General features: G+C 39.2%; 2 protein-coding genes across 3 annotated transcripts in view; both read right to left on the reverse strand.

Moving 5' to 3' along the window:
* LOC138008702 (short-chain dehydrogenase/reductase family 9C member 7-like) overlaps positions 1-3,535 on the reverse strand; it is a 10,806-nt gene extending 7,271 nt beyond the window's left edge. Inside the window, exons 1-2 of one of the 2 annotated variants that reach the window (XM_068856015.1) lie at positions 2,941-3,535; positions 340-469 (exon numbers count right to left, since the gene is read on the reverse strand). In XM_068856015.1, the coding sequence (XP_068712116.1) occupies positions 340-469; positions 2,941-2,976 (166 nt within the window). In that variant the 5' untranslated portion in view covers positions 2,977-3,535. Of the gene's footprint in view, positions 1-339; positions 526-2,940 lie in introns of both variants that reach the window. The other variant, XM_068856016.1, reaches the window with a different exon arrangement.
* Positions 3,536-6,845: 3,310 nt separating this feature from the next.
* Positions 6,846-20,915, reverse strand: LOC138006716 (retinol dehydrogenase 7-like). Its single transcript, XM_068853214.1, has 4 exons — positions 20,368-20,915; positions 18,574-18,759; positions 16,926-17,165; positions 6,846-8,879 (listed from the first exon to the last, which is right to left on the reverse strand). The coding sequence occupies exons 1-4, from the start codon at positions 20,705-20,707 to the stop codon at positions 8,635-8,637; spliced, it is 1,011 nt and encodes a 336-aa protein (XP_068709315.1). The 5' UTR covers positions 20,708-20,915; the 3' UTR covers positions 6,846-8,634.
* Positions 20,916-21,207: the final 292 nt, after the last annotated feature.

Below are 21,207 nucleotides of genomic sequence, written 5' to 3' on the forward strand. Positions count from 1 at the left end.
AAATTTGGTATTAAATTTGATTGGACAACACTGGCATGCAGCTTGCACTACTTCTGGCTAAACTAATTTGCACACAACTCCAAAATAAGAATGTTACTGAAGAAAGTCGTTCTTATGCTTTGCACTTCAACAATGTCAAGCTTAAGGTATAGGGAAAATGTGGAGAGGGTGAAGGGTTAATATAGATAACATACATGCAAAAACAGAAAAGAAATGGAATGGTTGTGGTTTCATCCTTTGATTGAGAGAAACGTCATAACTTTGATGCACAACTGACTATGTATGGATCGATCCACAGTAAACGAGCCTCAACATGTTTATCACTGAATCACTCCTAACCTGTGGAACTTGACATATTCACCACTCGTCCCTTAGATATCTTAATCAATGGTAGAAAGGTCTTGGTGACATCAATCATTCCCCATATATTCACATCTGCTGATCGCTTAAAGTCTTCCAGTGATGTCCACTCAATTGGGGATAAACATATAATGCCTGCATTATTTACAAGGCCCCATATTCCAGCTGGAACCAAAATGAAGAACAAAATGATGGTTTAAAATTTCCCATTTTTTCCTCAACTTGTAAGGATTATTGAGGTCATGTAAGGGCCCACAAAAGGTACAATGTGATTGGATTGCCACCCAAACAAAAAAGTGAACTCAAACCAGCACGCTAGAGCTGCAACACCACCTACACAACCTGGTCAAGCTTGATAGTCAGCCAAATGGCTTATTCAGCAAAGAATTCATTACATGGTGTCAAAAAGGCCATCTATTGCTCTGATTATTTGATAGCAAGCATACATATGAGATTGCCAATTAATTAAGAAGGATCAGACTGTTGAGGTCCGAATGCACTAAACAATGTGTAAAGAACTGTTGTACATAGGTTTCACTGCTCTCCATCAGATTTCTTTCTTAATCCCCACTGCACCCCTACCACCCCTTGCTTCCATTAAACATGAGAAAAAACCCTATGACTTTCCATTTGGAAGGGATAACTAGGGTAAAACATCTAACAGTACAATGCAGTTCATCCCTGTGGGCCTTTGTATCTTAATTATCAGCAGTTAATACAGCAAGGATCCCATTTCCCATATCATTGGACAGACTAATCTGCAACCTCGTTCCCAGGGTTTTTCTCTCGGCCACTTCGGCAGAGAAAAGCCCTGGGAACTAGGTTGACTAATCTGTCCAATGATAAAGACAGCATATATGTACACACACAAAAGAGAGTGGATTAACCCTTTGACGTCCAAACCGGCCTAAACTGGCCAGACTTAGTATTTTACTCTGTCTAACGCCAGAGTATTTTACTCTGTCTAACGCCAGACAATTTTACTCGTCAATGGGGAACCCCTGGCAGCCAATGGGTTAATCAATCACTGAAAAACTATGTCCCCATTAATAACTTAAAGTGGTCTTACTTGTACCCCACAAAGCCCATTGATATCAAACAAATTTAGATGGAACCCTATTGCAACTTGTCTTTCCTCATTCATTGAAACTCATTTATTTCAATAATTGAATGTTAATCTTTAAAAAGACTTTCAGTTTGGAAAACAACATTGGAGGAGGGGAAAAAAAGCACAATGAGGTTCAACAAATGTGATGACTGTGACTTCTTGAAGTCTTTAATTAAATAGCGCGATTTTAGAATTCTTGTCCGCTTTCCAATAGACCATTTTACAGTTCTGTGCTCAGTTATCGGGCCTTTAAATAAAAGCAAGGCTGGAGTTATTAAACCTTGCTTTGATACAAACCTCACAGGTTTTCTTATGTAAAGAGAAACTCGTTAGCATTACAACAAAATGATTTACATAAGAAAAGCAATGAAGTAACTGTTTGTATCAAAACAAGGTCAACTCCAGCCTCGCTTTTATTCAAAGGCCTGGTAACTGAGCACAGAACTGTAAAGAAGTCAATGAGTATCTCATGTTCCCACTCATTAAGATTGTGTGATTCAAACTAGTGATCTCAGGAAGTTGGGAATGAGGAATATTATCCCAAGCGAGCGACAAGCCCATGAGCGCATTGTCATGTGTGTAGATTTCTTGTTTCAGCTATCGGTTTGAAAAAAAAAAATTGGACTAAAGTATTTCATATTGACTAAAATTATGCAAAAATTATTCTTTGGTCTTTGTGTTAATTAGCTTAACTACCCTCATTAACACGTGTAAAATTGAAAGAATTTCGGGCTGCAAAACGAGGCTAGTTAGGCTAATTAACATAAAGACAAAAGAATAATTTGTTGCTGGCCATTTTTGCATTCGGTCAATTCACCAGCTTAAATAACAGGACAGCTTCTTTTTCTTTCGCTCTAATTTTATCGTGCATGTTTTTACTAAAAAAAAAGTGAGGTACTGTATATCACATATGAAACGTGCATGTTATTTTCATGGCTTAAAGAACAAGGTGGAGCCAGCCATATGCAGCCGTGTGCTGCTCAAATTTATGCAAAGATAATGGCTACAGCTACTAGGGACACCAATAACAATAGAGAGATGTAACGCTTTTGGTGGACAAACAAAAGAAGCTAATGAGAGATTTTTTGCTTTCATCCACCAGCATGGCAGCGACAACCTCACGTGAAAACCTTCTATTTTTATTATAAGTATGTCCAACAAAATGAAAATGTACGAAATTCATACTTTTCTGGTGGAGTCTGTAATGTCATTGCGTGACACAAGTCGCATTTGTAAACTTTTTCTACCCAATAAACATTTGAATTGCAGTGATTTCAAGGTAGAATGAAGAATAGTCAATAAAATAATTAAAATTCCGGTTCCGGATTCCAGATTTTTCGCCTTGCACCACTTTCCCGATACTCAGCAATATCTGCGTATTAAGAAAGACTTTACCTCAACTAAACTACAGTAAACCCGGCCACTGTGGCTGGGTATTGTTTGGTCCCTCCTTACTTTATTTATGATCTTACCGGCTGATATTTCTTTCTTGATTTATTCGTACACATCTTTAATCTGCTTGGAATTTGTCACATCCATCTGGAATGTTTTCAGCTTGCCGCTCGTCTCCGATTTCAAACGAAATTCTCCTTCTTTTGTCAGACAAGTCGCCAACACACAAGCTCCCATTTTATCCAACTTAATCGCTGTCGCGCGACCGAAGCCGGTGTCGCAGCCCGTAATCAGAACATACTTTCCTTTTATATCGATTTTCGTTCTTGGGAACATACAGGTAACCAGATAAATTGAAAAAAGAGCAATAATTATCAGCAGCAACAAAAAAGGAGAAAACAAATCTTTGGAATCCATTTAACTTATCCAATTGGATCCAGCAATCGAATCCTATCTTCTCTCCAGGAAGTTATTTCCAACCGTATCTGGTGTCACAGTAGTGATAAGTGTTTTCCCGTAATGTGTGCTACCTCCACACTCTTATCACTAAACTGTGAGTATTCCCGGTAGAGAAAATTCTGACTTTAACTTCCGTTCGCCTGTTCAGTCAAAACTATTACGGCATGCCTGAAAGAGGGTCATGAAGGGATAAAATGGAGCTGGAATTGACCTGATTTTTCGGTGGGGAAGGCAGTCACTGGAAAGGGTCAACTGGGAACTGGGAACTGGGATTTTGTTACTGGGAATTAGAGTCCTTGACGGACGAAGAGGGGTAAAAGCTGCGTACCGCGGGCCACAAATTTATCAGTAACTCAGGTTCACTGGCACGTGTTACCCTCGTAAAAGGATAAGGATAAGGATAAGGATTTTTATCTTTTAGCGGAGCTCAGGCGCACGAAATGCGCCAGCGAAGCACCATGGGTAAGAATGTTTTAGGAAATCTACCCATGCGAAGCCTCATGCGATTAAATTTTAGTTATGACTTCACGACCGTCCGTCCGTCCGCCCGTACAGACTGTCGGGGTGAAGGTGGGGAGGTAGGACAGCCTTTGGGACGGGAGTGTTCAGGCAATTTTCTTAGGCGGAAATCGCGTGGCAGTGTTGCGTGCATTTGGCAACCTGCGTTTTTCTGACGGTAAATGATTTCAGCGAAGAAAATCTTGAGAGAAGCCAAGGAAGGAGAAGAAGAGAAAATTTCAAGGAAAATCAACGTAGGGCTGAGAGAAATAGAGAGAGAGACAAAACACTTATTTACAACGGTTAGCTTTCAGGTAAACTTAATGTTTTCCTTCTTCTCGTTGCCTCACATATTTTGTAAAACTAGTTAGTATAGGTAATCACATGATTTCGAGTGCAATTTGGGATAAATAAGCACGAGTAAATTTTTTCAAAGACGACCAAATTTACAAGTGCTTATTTATTCCAAATTGCACGAGAAAAATCATGTGATTACTTATAACATACATGAAAAAATTCGAGATCGATGGCGAAGCAGAAGAAACGCACGCGTATCACGCAATCAGGGAAAATTGCGCTATCCAGGGCGCGCGCTTGATTTGAAAATAAAAGATTTGATTGGTTCGCACCAAACATAACCCTATTGTTTATTAGCCAATCGTGCAACTGCACTGCTCTCAACCAATCAGAATCGAGAACTTTTTTCATGTATATTATTAAAATTGCTAGTTATTGTTTGCAATGAAGAGTAGAGAACCAACAATCTCAACCCACTTATGACGCCGAATCTGGGAATCGAACCCGAGCCACATCGATGGAAGGCGAGTGTTCTCACCACTGCGCCATCCTTGCACCCCAAAAAGCCTACCAGGGGTAGGTATAGCTTTTGGTATCACTAAGACACGGAATCATACCACGAAATGCGAAGAGTATTTGCCGAAAGTAAATTACATAAAAGAAATTTATGGAGTCTCAATGTTGTTCAATGACTTCAATCCTGAGCCCGGTTGTTCGAAAGCTAGCCGCGGTAGCTGGCGGTATTGTAGGCGCGCGGAATAAAGTTTTGGCGGTAAGGCCACTAATCGCGAGCGGCGAAGCCGCGAAAAATACCGCCTGCCAGTGAACTTGGGTTTTTTTTAATGCCGCCCACTTTTATCACCTTATTGACCTCAACTGATCCCAAGTAAACCAACCAATTAGAAACGACCATTTTCACGCGTAATATAGGCGTGAAGGCGATCGTCTTACACTTCGTTGTTGTAACAAAGGAGAATCTACATTTATTGCCGAGCGACCAAATCTCGCCGCCGTAATGTATTTATCCTTCTACAGATCGATAACAACAACACCGACAGAGAGTGGTCCGCATGTGACCGATCGTAACAACATCTGCTAGGGAAATCGTGTATGAACGAATTAGGTTTTGTAACAAAAACTTTCAAAAAGGCACTGACTTAGCAAATCAGCCTGCAAAAGAAACGATAACATGTCGTACATTATGTTTTTAAGACAAATGAGACACTTACCATCGTCTTTCTCCATTTTCCCTTCCCTGAATGCGGGAAAGTGGACTGCGAATTTTCGTCACAGTCCGAGAGGCACAAAAGCGAAAGCGGAAAAACATATCACCCAGGGTTGAACTCTTCTCTGTAACACATTTTTACATCTTTTGTCGCAAGGAAATGTAAAATTATCATCTGAAGTTATGTTATGCTACCCAGACTACTCACAAGCAAAAAATGTAATAATTATATCCTTTCTTAACAGACTTTCCTCCCATCCCGCATTTTAGAATATTCCATATATTCCGTGTTTTAGAATGTTCCGTATATTCCGTGTTTCAAAATACTCCATTTTTTCCGTTTTTAGAATATTCCATATCTTCCGTATTTCAGAATATTCCGTGTATTCCGCAATTCCGCCATTCCGTTCTATCATTCTTCCGTTCCATGGAATAGTGTCACCCTTCTCACGTGCGCCAAGAACTTGTAGAATCTTTGCGAAAGTGTCCCTTGGAAAATATATGAGGGGTCACCTAACATTTGATTGGCGTGTGTACTTCTCTCGACCAATCCATTTTTCCCGCACACTGTTATGCGGACTATTCAAAAACGCATGGTTTTCGTGCAGGAGGTATTTCAAAGTCCTCCTCCCCATTCTGCTCGCGGCTTCGTCGCGCGCTTTTAGAGGCCAAAACTTTATTCCGTGCGCCCACGCGCGTATTCTTCTGAGCAAGCTATATCATTACGGTATTATTATAGTTCTTGCTCTTCTATGTAAATTCTAGCTATCTGTGAATATATGTGTATATCTATTTCTATTATTATTATTATTATTTATTTATTTATTTATTTATTTATTTATTTATTTATTTATTAAACACTGATGTAATTTTATTGTAAATTATACAATCCGCCCCGATTAGCTTTGCTATTTGCGGGTTGTATAAGATTATAAATTCTGTTTTTATAAAATTAATTTAATAAATGATGATGATGATGATGATGATGATGATGATGATACCGCTGGCTACGCAGGCTATTCGAAAGCCGATTAACTTAATCCAGGATTAGCGTACACGTTTGTTTCACGTTTTCAACTATTCGGTGACAGTTTCTTTTGCTTATTTTTGTTTTTCAAGATCGACTTCTTCTAATGTAAAGTTTTGCCGAATATCAGCGTTGAACAGCATTTGAAAGTAGAGAAGTAAACTCCTCGGTTAATTTTTAATCTGGGATTAGCGCTAATCGGCTTTTGAACAACCGGGCCCTGATGATTTTTTTCTTTTTTGGGGCAATTAGCCAGGAAACGATCTCTTATCGTTTTCTGGAAATCGCTTCTGATCATCTGCACAAGTGGAACATTGCCGTTGTGGGCAAACCACATTCAACCCAGTCATGATGGCCGACTTTTTACTCTTGTTCAAACGCCTCAGTTATAGTATAAGAGAAAAGATATATAAATTTGCGTTGAAGTTTACCTAAATAATTAAGCTTTAATTGTTTCAAAGAACTCGCACATTCTCGCACATACAGAAAGGTCACGGTATACATTAAAACTATACTAGATAGAGCAGTTATCAAATGACTGTCGAAAGTAATTATGCGATTGCAATTGCTAGACTTACTGATTTAGAGCGAGTTTCAATTGAGTGTCGTAAAACCAAAACCAAAACCAAAACCAAAGTAATAACTTTGGCCAATCAAAAAGGACGGAGACAATCCAGTAAACCAATCAAGACTCGAAGTAATTACACGTAGCCGATACAAAGCGCGGGAAAATGTGCACGCGCAAGCCACGACTGGTTTTCCTTTCACTTCTGATTGGTTGAAAAAATGGCGCGAGAACTTTCAACCAATCTCCGAGTGAAGTAAATGCAAAACCAAAGCAATTCGCTAATTACTTTCGACACTCAACTGAAAACCGCTCTAGTGAGAAGGAAAACAAAAACCAATCTCGACTTGCACGCGGGGTTTTTCCCGCGCTTTGGGCAGGTTACACCCAGGTGATCTGGTGACGTAATTTGGAGGACTGGGAAGAGAAATTTTAACGCCGTATCCCATAACCGCGCGCGGCCTTAGGTTTTGTTTCCAAATTTCCTGCAGTATTTCCATCGCCAAAACTCAACAGATCATTCCGTGTCTCCCACATTTCCTGTTACTGAATGAACATTCAAGTGGAAACCGCCGAGATCTAACCTCGCCTCTGCCATGTTGAATTCGGAAATAACATTCAAGGCCGCGCATGGTTGTGGGATGCGGCGTTAAAATTTTTCTGCCCAGTCCTCCGAATTACGTCACCAGATCACCTGGACGGAGTTGCTACGAATTTGGATTGGTTCATTGCGCTATTTGCACCTGCTGTGAATGGTCCAAGTAATCACTTCGGTATTTGTTTTACGGCACTCAATTGTAAACCGCTCTAAAGATCATAGTCTATAACATATGAAGTATTTCATACAATCAAACTGGATGAGGAAAGCAAACTAAAGATAAAAGAGAAGCTTTTATAGAAGCTGTGTGTTTGACTGGGGCGATAGCCCTGCTAATGTCTATATGATATGTTTTAAAAAAGAAATAATTGCTTTATTAACGTAAATAAGGGTATTTATTATCCCAGTATGACGCCATTTTACTATATTTGGTCAAGAGAACGCGCAAAATATGAGACGGTAATACACTGTAGTGTCCCGCTTTTAGCGGTTTACGGACGGAACGGGAGTTTCAAGAATCAACACAATCTCGTTGCTTATCACTCGTCATTTCGTTTATCCAATCAAATAAAGGAAATTTGAATGGTTTTTTTCTTTCGTCATTCGTAGGCGCTTTATTATGCAATCGATACGATTCTCAGTCAAAGAAGGAAGAAACCAAAATGCTGGAAAATGACGCAATAGTGGAATAATAAATCCCTTAGTGAAAGGTTTAACATATAATACGTGCTGAAATTTTTTTCGGGGCTCAGAAAAATACTACACAACTCTCCAAATGTCCGCACGAATTATATGTGAAACCCTTCAATAAGGTGAAAATATTTATTTGAAGAAACAAACGGCTCATCGAATGTTTATCATTTCTTGTCTATTTCAAGAAAAACGAGTGGCTTTACACTTTAAGGAGATGCACTTTTTAAAAGTTGAGGAAGTCCGCTGCACGTTTCTTCCGACCAAGTTCAAACCCTAGAACTGGTTTGAGATCGTCATGGTATGCAAGAACAATAGAATATATTGGTATTACTAATTTTCAGGGATTTTTATTTCCTACTTATCAGCTTTTTCTTCGGTTGCTTCTACAAGTTGCCTTTTGAAGTGGAACAGTTTACTGAGTTGTGGTACTTGCTCTCAAGTGGTAGCACGTACGTGGGTGTGGTGGGTTCAACAGAACACGAAGGATAAAGTCAGCAATAAATGCTGGCAAAAAGCTCAACGGTATAAACCCGTAGCGGGCATCCGTGCCAACTACATAGCGATCAGATGGAAAGCGTGAAGTCAGGGCATCGATTATTGCATTTACAACCTGGTTGATATCGGAATCACAAGGAATATTTTTCACAATCGATATTGCTGTAAAGAAAAAAAGAAAATTTGACGATAACTCGAGTATGAAATCAGTCAAACAAAACATGGGACTGAGAGTATTACAAGTGAACATAAGTATGCATTACTGCTTTCAGATCTTGATCGAATTTGGACGTTATACTTGATGCAAAGACTAAGAGACATTGTGAACACTATACTAGGTTAGGGGAAAACTTCATCCGAACGGGCCTCCAAGGTGAAAACAAAAGAAAAGAGCATAAAAGAAATGTTAAGGTGTGGTATTATCTAACCAGAAGTCAAACCCAAAGTTTGATATGTGGTTGTCGTGCCGCGCATGCGCATTGGGAGCTAGTGAAGACTTTCAGTGGTTAAAAGCCTACCCCCCCCCCCCCCCACCCCTCACACATCCCACCTCTTGCAAATAAACGTCAGTCGCTTTCTAAGTGACATTGCTGCCTTGATTGACACCTTAACAAGGATTTGGAGAAAACAATGTAAGATGGCTTCAAGTAGAGCTCAAAGGGCTCATCTCACTAAACTACGCAACAAAATATCGCAGATATCATGGTGGAGGGAAAGATCGAAGCCCTAACCTTCATGGAGAAAGAATAAGGGCAAGAACACTAAAAGCTTGAGGCGTTCGAAATTGAAATCGTTGCTTCCATTGACAAAACGGAATTGATCTTGGGCAGAAAATTCTGGAATCCGACCAAAAACAAGCCTTAATTGCAAGACAAGTTTGCCGAGCTAAAATATTTCTTGAGCGGTAAGGCAAACAGCAACTAATGAGATCTCGGATGGTACAAACCGTGCAACTACCTGAGGAAACCGTTCCTACACATCCCTTCCATTCTTGATGAAAGGCCAAAAACTGAAGTCCAAAGTGTGCTGTTGAAATACTCACAACCAAACATGGCTGCGGCTGTCCTAAATCTGACAACAAAGGGAGAGGTACTTTAAGACTCATCACGGATCTATGACCTTCTTGGCAAAGTAACAGTCCGAACCGAACAGAGATCCTGATGCAGGAGCTATGGCGACAGGGATTTGATTGGGAAAAGCCTCTACCTCGAGTACACACTTTCATTTAAATGGCAGAATTAAAAAAATAAAGAACTAACCGAGGAATTGGAGGAGATCAGATACGTAGAGATTATCAGGCGCTATCTCCATCCAGAGTAATTTTGGCCTCACGACACAGAATGCCACGTTTTTCGTCGACGCGAGTACAAACGCCTACAAGACTACTGACTATCTGGAATCGTTACAGGGACTGCACTCTTCCCTCGTGTTGGTAAAATCGCCAATTGCACCAGCAAGAGAACTGACCGTGCCACAGTCAGACTAAACTGCAGCTATGATCCGCGCTAGCCTTGCCTCTTACCTGCAAGATGCGCTGAACATACAAACGGTTTATCTCCGGTGTGTGAGCCAGGTAGTCCAACATTGCCTTTGCAACACAAAATAACGAAAACTATTTATTGCCAATTGCAATGTACAAGAAATCAAGGAACTGACATCAATGACGAATTGAAAGTACTGCCTTGCCCTGCTGACCTCTTCATTAGAGGTCTAGACTCTCCGCAACTTGTATCCTTAGAATTTTTGTAGTGTACAACCTCGTTGGCTGCCTGAAGATCTCCAATCGCCTTCCTTGTCCGAAACGGAAGGGCGTCTCACCCAACAGGTTGTCACCCTTTTCACTGAAGAAAAGACTGAAGCAACCTACAAAGCAACCGTGACCCATGGAAAAGGACTGGTACAGGTCTTCACCAGTTCATAGAAGTATCAAACTTTAAACCCTTTCCAGGCTTTTCACTGTGACAGTTTATGTTCTGCCCCTCTGACCAAAACAACTGCAGACCAAAGGATCAAAAAGGAACCTTGGGAGACCAAAAATTGCCTTAAGCTAGAAATGCCGGAGTTGATCAAGAATCGTTAACAAGTGACCTATCACTAAGAGATCAACAGCGTGATTTTTAAATCCTCAGTCCTAACGACATTAGTTCGTTAACTCCGCCTTTTTCAAAGGTGATGCGGGCTTTATTCATTATGGTGAGAGGTTCCAAAATGCACCAGCTGTGGAATCTACAAAGTACCCATTTACAGAATCTGTCATTCACAATACACATGTTCGTCAATTTAATGCTGATGTAAATTCTACACTGACGCTCTTGCGCCTGAGGTGATTGATCCCCGCTGGAGGTCATTAAGAGCCAGAATATCACTTGTAAGAAGGAAGGAATCTCTTCTTGCACACATTGATATTTCAACTAATTATAGAGATTATACAGGTATATAATACAAAATTAGGAAAACTGAGGATAGAAATAGATTTGGTTAAAATGTGGGTGCACAGTGAGATGATTACAAGGTCTACGTTTGTTTGTTGGTTGGTTTTTTTTTTCTTAATTTTTTTTCTTCTAATTTACAAAAAAAAAAAACGAGCAACAAATTAAATTAAATAAAGATTTAAAAAATATTTGACAATAAAAATCTGCGATAAAATATTATAAAACAACATGGCACGACGTTTCGACGTTTCCAGAACGTCATTATCAAGTAAAAATGAAGTAATGAAATAGAGTATAGATATAAAGTGAAGATATGAATAAATTAAAAGGCATTAAAAGTTAAACAAAGAGTTTGGCCCTAATGGAGTCGCTCTGGGTATTTAAATTGGGTCTTATTGTTCTTATGTATAACATTTCATAAACGAGACAATCCCATTTCGTGCTACATTTTTTAAGCATTCTGAACTGGCTCTCATTGAGTAAGTCAACGTTCCCATGGGCATCTCTCAGATTAACTTTTAATGCCTTTTAATTTATTCATATCTTCACTTTATATATATACTCTATTTCATTACTTCATTTTTACTTGATAATGACGTTCTGGAAACGTCGAAACGTCGTGCCATGTTGTTTTATAATATTTTATCACAGATTTTTATTGTCAAATGTTTTACCAAATCTTTACTTATTCGAATTTAAAAAATACAATAAAAAAGGCATAGGATACATGTAACTTACATAAGTATATTAAAAGAATATGTTTAAAGAAGTGGCAGCATTAGTGGTCAAAGTTATAAATAATTGTAAAGGACCTATCCCTGAGTAGAGAGCAAGTGCTGGACAAATTGAGTTTTAAAAAGAAGTGAAGATGTTGCAGACTGTTAATGGGTATTGCTTCCCATAACCGAGCTGATATTGCCTCAAATTGACATAGTCCATAATTAGTTCTAGAAACTGGCCTGAATAAATGTTGAGCTGCAGCATACCTTGTATTATAAAGATGGATATCAGTGACATGCTTTATCAGGTTAGTGAAGGATGGTGGCAACGTTTCATCAGAGGAATTAAAAACAAGAACTGATAACTTGAGTTTAAAGAGATTCTCCAGTTTTAAAATTTGTAAAATGTTGAAGCATGGGGTAGCAGATTCATATCTACTGGCAAAGATCATGATACGAATGCATTTACTTTGTTTAGTTTTCAAAGTTGTCAATCTTGTTTTAGCTGCAGATCCCCAGCTCATGAGTCCATAATTTAAATAGGGAAAGATAAGATTGTAATAGAGTTGTTTTAATAAGGATAATGGGAGATAATGTCTTAATTTAGCAATTATCCCCGTATTTTTAGCAATCTTATTATTGATATGTTAAATTTGGGCACCCCATTGTAGATTCTCAGCAATAAAGACTCCCAAGATATTTAATTTGTGATTTTCGCTGAATGTTACAAACTGTGATATTAATATTCACTTTTTTTTCGAGGAGTGGTAACAATTATGTAATTTGTTTTTTTGAAGTTTATTGACAGTCTATTAAGGATGCAATATTGCAATACATTTTCCATTTCATCATTAATTATGTTTTCCAGTTCTTTTAGGTTATTGATGAGAAAAATATATTTGTATCGTCAGCGCAAATTCGAAATTGCAACTTTTTAGAGCAGTTAGGAAGATCATTGATATACAACAAAAATAGAATTGGACCAAGAGTAGCCCCTGAGAGGACCCTAACCCTAATCCCACAGGTAATATTCATCAAGCTAGAGTCAGTGTCATTAATTTCAGCATATTGTTGGCGGTTGCCTCAGTAGTTTGTAAACCATTGCCTTGGAATTCCACGGATACCATACTTAATAGTTTATCCAAACGTATTCGGTGATTTACAGTGTCGAATGCTTTTGAAAAATCAAAAAAAAAAGCCACAGGTTATTTGGCCATTATCTAGTGCAGTCTTCAAATTTTCAACAGTTTCTAGTATACCATCTTCAGTAGAGAACCCTTTTCTGAATCCAAATTGAAAGTTGTAAAGAATGTTATGCTTCTCAATATAAGAAATTTGCTGGTCATAAACTATTGTCTCAAGCACACAAAAATTTGCTTTTATCAACAGAGTTGATAATGTAAATTGACCACCGTACAGGGATTCTAAAAGCTGACGTTTCGAGCGTTAGCCCTTCGTCAGCTAGGGCGAGGAGCGTTAGCCCCTTCGTCAGAGCCCTTCGTCTTTCGCTATAATTACCACATTTTGTGTACTACTTCCCCACCAATGCAGCACCACAGTTTCTTTAGAAGATACCCCCTTTATTCTCTCAAGCACCGTACTGAATGGCGTGAATCTCAACACTTTCTAGCGTGGTATAAGAAATTGATCGATAGTTTGCCATATCTGTTGCAGCACCATTTTTATAAATGGGTGTTACTCTCGAGATTTTAAAGATTTCTGGGACAACACCAGTTTCAATAAACTAAAAGCAAATCACTGGCAAGTTTAATCGATTTTGTTAGAATGTGGATATATGCTTTTGTTGCACCAAGGGCAGCCAACTTAGATTGCACTTGGCTTTCAGTGAGTGACAGGGGACATGACAAAACTTGAAGAGGGGGAATGTATTATGTTGGACTGCCATTAGTAATTGATGGGAGTCTACTGGCTAGTGTTCGCCCCACATTTACAAAATAATTATTAAGCTGCTCAGCTATATCGCCTTCTTGGGTATAAGATCTATTCCCTACAATTATCCTTTTTGGGGAGGATTGGTTTTTTATTTTCCTGCTGATCAATGTCCCAGTAAGTTTCCAAGTTAATTTGAGGTTGCTGCAAGAACATGAAAATTGGAGTGCATAATAATTCGTCTTGCTTTTATTTTTTAAGGATGTTAAATTATTTGCATATTTTTTGTATTGCCTCCATTTTTCAGGGTTTTTGCTAAGGAAGTGCGTGCGGTACATTTTTTGTTTCCTTTTTATAGATTTGACAGTTGTAATCCATGGTTTGCGCTGTTCGTTCGGCTTGGAATATGATGCTTGCTTGCCGGGAATATGCTTATCTACAACGTTTTTAAGAGTTTGGATTACATCATTAGTTTTTTCATCTAGAGATTTGGGTGGAAGCAGGAATTGGTCCCAGTTTATAGAGGCTCTATCTTCCAGACATTTTTCTTCTTTGAAACCGGAATAGTCTCTGTAAAATCCTCTAAAGACTTCCACTTCAAGCTTCATTTTTGACACACAAAAAACAGGGAGATGATCTGATATATCGACTGTTGCAATTCCGGGGAGTATTTGAGACAATGGGACATTAGTATAGATATGATCCACTAGAGTCGCAGTATGGTCTGTGATTCTTGTGGGTTTTGTTATAATGGGGAGTAGATTGTTCGAGTACAACATGTCTAGACATTCCTCAGTATGAGTGTTAATAAAAGTCTTAAGAAAATCAATATTAATGTCACCAAAAATAAAAATTTGATTATTATGGGTATTTAGTTTCCTTATTATATCATCAATTTGTGCATTAAATTCCCTTAGATCACGATTGGGGTGCCTGTAAATGCAGCCAACTATGGTTTGTTTTTTGTTTTTACCATTGTCAATTTCAGCCCAGCATGATTCATCTGAACACAGAGCAAATTGGATATCTGGCCTATGAATAGCATTTTATACGTTTAGTTATGTATAAGGCAGCTCCACCAGCATTTGTAGGAGAGTCAGTGTGGAAAAAATTATACTCATTGATATCTACATGGAGCTTGATTTTTCATTTAATTTAGTTTCTGTTATACCTATTATATCTGGTTTAAGGTTAAGGAAGCAGAGGACATCCTCAATCAGATTAAGATTTTTTTCTAAACTCCTACTGTTACAATGAAAAATAAAGAAGGACTTATTATAGGCGTAATGTCTTTAGTTAGCTTGTTTATATCTGCTATAGTGTGATACGGTGAACAAGGAACCCCAAGCATTTGATCTGTATCGCTTTCATCACTTTTATCAGGATGTTTATAGAAGTCAAGTCGTTTACGAGGCCAGCTCCCAGTCAAAGCATGGAATTCTCTATCGTCTAAAGAGTTAAAGGAAAAATGCATATACTTACCTTATCATTCGAATCAATTGCCATTTTTTTTCCTAATCATATTTTTTTCACCGCTTATAACTTTGAAGACGATTAGCGTTGGGCTAGCATTTCTTTAAATTCTTCAAACTGTTCAAATGTGGTAAACGATTGAACTGATGAGTTATCAGTCTATTTCAGCATAATTCGTCCATTTTGAGTCCACACGTGTTTCTATGACTTGGTTTTCTCAAATTCCCTTACTTTCCCGAAAAGTCGCCCCTGTAAGTTGTTATAAAAAGCTCTCGTTCATGTGAATGAGGGCCTCGTGGGGCACAGTCAGCGACTTTGCCTGAGCAGCTACTGATGGAAGGTCTTTGGCTGTCTTGCCGCGCAAGACAGGATTTCCATATAACAGGACTGATCCATCCCCGCTCCTAAAATCAATGCTCCAACGAGCATAACCATTCACAGGCACAGACTTCGATTTCACAGGAGCCCTATACATCCGCAAAGCTGGAGAAGAGAAGAAGGTTTAAATTTGCCTTTTTACATGTGCTACAACAAGAGCAGTCCGCTTAATATCGCCAAAAATCTGTCAGGATAGACTCCTCTCTTTGTCTGTCGCAGATTTACTGCTCGGAACTCTGTTCTTCAGTGAATGATTTCGCATCCATGTACCTTTCTGTAGCCAACGAAAGCGTTGTTTCAATCTTTCGTGGTAAAAACGGCCCTCAGCAAATGATTGGTACCTCATACCCATAACAACAGCCTGGCACAGCGGGTTTTGGAAAAAAAGATTGGCCTTTCTATGACTACGCTGAAAAAGGAGGTTGGACGAGCATCTGTTAATTTGACCCATAGCTAACTGGAGATTGAAGCCATTTTGAATTGGTGACACACGACTCACACCGGCCCGTCTTATATGTGTAAGGAGGGTAACAGTTTTTCCCCATTTCAGAGAGGAGCTATACCCAGATTGGAGATGAAGGAATTATGAGAAACCAGACACCTCCTTTCCCAGTGTCCTTTGGAGACAAAGTAGCTCACATCGTTACGATAATATCCCAAAGCAAAACGCAACAGCGAACCCATATTCGAGGTAGGTCGGTGACGTTGTATTGGTACATGATGAGGGTAAACTGGAAACTCGCAGTGGTACAGGGACTACTACAGCGAACAGATGCTCATGTACAAGCAGCAAACATCCTTACCCAAGGAGGCATGACCCACTGCGCAATTGTCAAGCTCAGTCCTTTGGAAGTAACATCTCAGCCTTAAGAGGATCATGCCCCAGCAGTTTCCAGGGAAGACTGCCCAGTGGATCCATGTCCAAGGAGAACCCAACGAGATGCTGCAGCAGGGGCATATACAAGGCATTACAGAGCAGTTAACAGACTAACTATATTCCCTAAAATTTGGTTTATCAACGGAGTTGATAATGTAAAGTGACCACCGTACAGAGATTCTAAAAGCTGACGCAGCACCACAGTTTCTTTAGAAACTACCCCTTCATCCTTAACTATATTCCCTGGCACCTTGAGGATGTTAGGTGTAGCTTATTTCAGGAAATTCGACCATTAAATTTGTTACAAAGCAAAGAAAAAAGTACAGCCCTAAATTGTGAAATGCCTAAAACCGACCAACAACAGGACAAGAGAGCCACAAGACAAAGGCTCATGTTGGAGGTAGGAATCCGTTATGAAACTGACAAAGCACTCTGGTACCTTTCTCTAAGAACTCCTCCCCATAGTCATTTTTTAGCTCTTCGCTAAGTTGGTTCCATCCCTTCCTCAGCTCTTTCTCCGAAAAGTCTGGACTACAGATGGTGGTGGCAAACCGTCCCGGCTCCAGTATAGTGACTTTAATCTGCCACGGTTGCATCTCCCGTCGTAGAGCATCAGAGAATGCTTCCACACCATATTTGGTCACAGAATAAGAAGCTGTAAGTGGAACTGTAATCCTCCCTGTTATTGAACAAGTATAACAGTAAAAACAATCATAGAAGTGTGTAGATAAAAAGTAATGGGACTCCTGAAACATAGTCACAATATAGTCACTGGACGAATACAGAAATAGGTTTATCAACTGCGCTGATACGATAAATTAACCACCGCACAGAAATTTAAAAGCTGACATTTCGAGGAATAACGGAATTCTTTAATAACCCGCCCTACTTCCCTAATTCGCTCTGACGAAGGGTTAATGCTCCAAACGTCAACTTTCAAATTTCTTTACGGTGGTCAATTTACCATATCAACCCAGCCGGTTGACAAACCCTTTTCTTTGTTTCACTTTTCCCCCGACACAGTGTCACAGATTCCTTAGAAAAAAAAAACCCTTTATCGACTTTGTAGACAAATATATAGCTTTGTTAACGTCTTTATATAGCTGGTATAGGAACGCTAGAAGAAAGAAGAAAATTCCAGGCCCTAGTTTTGGTATATAAATGTATTCATAAAGAAGCCCCAAGGTACATAGAGGATTTTTTTAAGATCAAAATCTGTAATTATAATTTAAGAGGGTCAGGGACACTTAATGCTACCCAGTTTTAATCTAGAATGGCGCCATAAGTCATTCTCATTTTTGGCAGCAAAACTTTGGAATTCGTTGCCAACGTATGTTAGAAACGCCAAAGATATTTCTACTTTTAAACGTCTTTTAAAGAAGCAGGTTTTTAGATAGTTTTTAGAATGGTAATTTTAAACTATTTCTTTTATTTTCAATGCTTTCCGTTTCACGCACATGTTTTAACGAGTTTTTATCACTCCTAGATGTAGCGTGGGTAAATAAAGTATTCTTGTTGTTGTTGTTGTTGATTGTCTACATCTAACCATCATAAATGACTTGTTTCCTTTCTCTGGACAGAAAGGCCCCAACTTATCAAATGGGACAAATAAACACGACAAAAAGGGATGGGCAAGTTTCAATCAATTTCCATCCTCTCCATCCAAACAGGTAAAAGAAAGGAAAGGTACGTACTTTATCTTTATTTTTTAGTGTCTAGTCGCTCCAGCGCTGGAGCACTAATTGGGGACACTGTAAACTGAAATCGACAATTAACGCAAATCAAGTCAAATATATTTTTGACTGAAATCATAGTAGTGTGACACTGCCCCAAGAAATGAAATGACATGGAATGGTTGTGGTTTCACTGTTGATAGAGGAAAATGTCAAACAAAACAAGGCTTTAATGCACAACTACAATGGGTCCACCACACTAAATGAAGCTTAATAATGTAAGTTAAGTTTCACACTGCAATCCGGTTGTAGGTTCCCTGAATTGTAATTTTTCAAGCTACATCCATAATTCTCCAAACCAAAGTAACATCAATTTTTGTCTGAATTTGAACCAAGTTAACGACTACTTCTAACCTGCTGCACTTGATATATTCACCACTCGTCCCTTGGACATCTTAATCAGTGGGAGAAAGGTCTTAGTGACATCAATCATTCCCCATATATTCACATTTGCTGATCGCTTAAAGTCTTCCAGTGAAGTCCACTCAATTGGTGATAAACATATAATGCCAGCATTATTTACTAGACCCCATAATCCATCTAAAACCAAAATTAAGTACTAATATTTAATAATGGTTGAACAATTTCACAATTTTTCCCAGTTTCCGTTCTGGTAAGGCTTTTCTCCTGACTTTCCCCTTTGTTCTTTTGCTTGTAAAGGTTGAAATATATGAAGTTTTGATTCAAAGCCAAATTTAAACGTAAATTTAACTGCTGATTAATGCCACAAAATTTGAAACACAAGACCACCTTTTCATTCTAAACTTGACTTGTGCTAACGTTTCCTCATGATAAGAAACGTTTTTTTTCCACTCATGCCATTTTTGCAAGCTCTCATCTTAGTCCAACTTAATTGCTGTGCCGGGCTCGACCGAAGCCTGATTCGCAGGCTGTGATCATAAAATACTTTCCTTTTATATTGATTTTTCGTCAAGGCAACAAACAAGTAACCAGATGGGTTGCAAAAAGAGCAATAACAACAAGAAAAATTTTAAGAGAAAGGGAAAATTCCGGAAGCAATTCTCATCACCCGTGCTACACGTATTTTAATTCCACTGCACTAGTCATCCATAGAGTTTTTTTTACTCTTCAGGTAGGCTTTTACAGATTGTGCTAGCATAAGTTTTGGCATAATTGAGGAAACTAGCATAATTTTTACTAATTTTTAACAAGTAGCGCTGCTAGCATAATTGGTACACAGTGTTAAGCCTGAGACCATTTTTGTTCAATGTTTTAGCGGCATTCACAGTTTAGTGACGGAGGGAGGGCCTCCCTAGGAGGCTGGCAGGCTGGTACGAGATGACGAGAACCGGAAGTTGCTGAATGCCATTGGTCCCAGTACAAAATGGCGACAGCCACACAGCCTGATAACTTGCAGTTCTCTGGAGACCATACCAGAACCAGTGAACATAGCTAGAGACCGTGGTCTTAAGACAAAAATGCAGAATACCATAGAAGAGGAGCTTATGACACTATAAAACGTTTCGCTGCACGATCGTGATACAATTTTGGGACTTGTTTCGCTCATTTTGCAAAAGGAATAATTTTAAGAAAAACTGGAATTGTTTGGAAAAGCGAGCATAATTTGGGCTAAAATGGGCAGTGCTAGTAGCATCATATCTTACTTTTACTAGCACAATCTATAAAAGCCTGTCTTCAGGTGGAGTGATAATTTGCATTTCACGAAACAAGTGTCATTTGCTTGTCTAGACATGTGGCAGCCAGGATCAAATTTCCAACCATTTTGTGAGTCAGTTTTTCATCACAAAAAGGCCAGAAATCGAGCCTATGCTACAAAGTGCAAGGTAGCTTTGTTCCTAGGGTAGGAGGGAAAGGCACGTGGTTGCTAGAATTCTCGATTATCAAACGAAAGCAGACGCTTTTCCTGTCAATCTAACCTCCTACTCGTATTTGCCCGGTTACCATTCCACTGTAGAGCCGCGAACTGTTTCAAAATTATTTCGTAAAATCCCAAAAATACTTCACCTTTTCTGGAAATTTCTGCCGCAAGATCTTCAGAAGAAAGATTTACTGTCACAAACTTACATAAATTGCCAGAGACTAGCTGTCATTGTTATGTTTATAACCTTCATTCTTAAGAGAATGCCGCCAGAAGAAGACAATAGTGGCTGTGAATTCCGTTCTCACCAGGATAAATTTCTTTCTTGATTTCTTCGTAGACATCTTTAATCTGCTTGGAATTTGTCACATCCAACTGGAATGTTTTCAGCTTGTCGCTCGCCTCTGATTTCAAACTCTGTTCTCCTTCTTTCGTCAGACAAGTCGCCAGCACACAAGCTCCCATTTTATCCAACTTAATCGCTGTCGCTCGACCGAAGCCGGTGTCGCAGCCCGTAATCAGAACATATTTTCCTTTTATATTGATTTTGGACCTCGGCAACAAACAGGTGACCAGGTAAATTGAAAAAGGAGCAATAACTACCAGCAACAAAAAAACAGAAAGCGAAAAGAAAACTCCCGAATCCATTTCTCACCACCTGTTTCACTTATTTAAATGATTGCTCAGTTCTAGTCAGCAATGTAATGTTGTTGACTCTTCAGGAAGAGTGACAATTTGCTTATCACTAAATGAGTGAGATGGGTGTCATTTGCCTGTCTGGGCATGCCCGTAGCTTGGCTCAATTTTCCAAATACTCTGTGAGTCCGGCTAGAAATATAGCATTTGAGGCAAAATACGGCTGGTTTTGTCAAGGGGGAGGGGAGCCGCAAAGAAAAACATTTCTTGCCACTCGGTGTTTAATCCCCACCCATCCGCAGCTAAGCGTGATACACATTCCAAGGGTGCACCCGTAGTACCCTGAGCTGAGCATTTCCATTGAGATTACAACTCCTGCTTGATGCTTTTGTAATCTAAGTGTGGTCTTGTAGCCAAGAAAATATTTACTACAAGCCAGCAAGGGGCTGGGCCTCTCACCCCTTAGGATCCCGACTTGTGAATCCTTCTTTCATTTTAAAACTCCGAATTGG

The sequence above is a fragment of the Montipora foliosa genome, chromosome 6, assembly GCF_036669935.1.
Source record: "Montipora foliosa isolate CH-2021 chromosome 6, ASM3666993v2, whole genome shotgun sequence".
Taxonomy (NCBI): Eukaryota; Metazoa; Cnidaria; class Anthozoa; order Scleractinia; family Acroporidae; genus Montipora; species Montipora foliosa.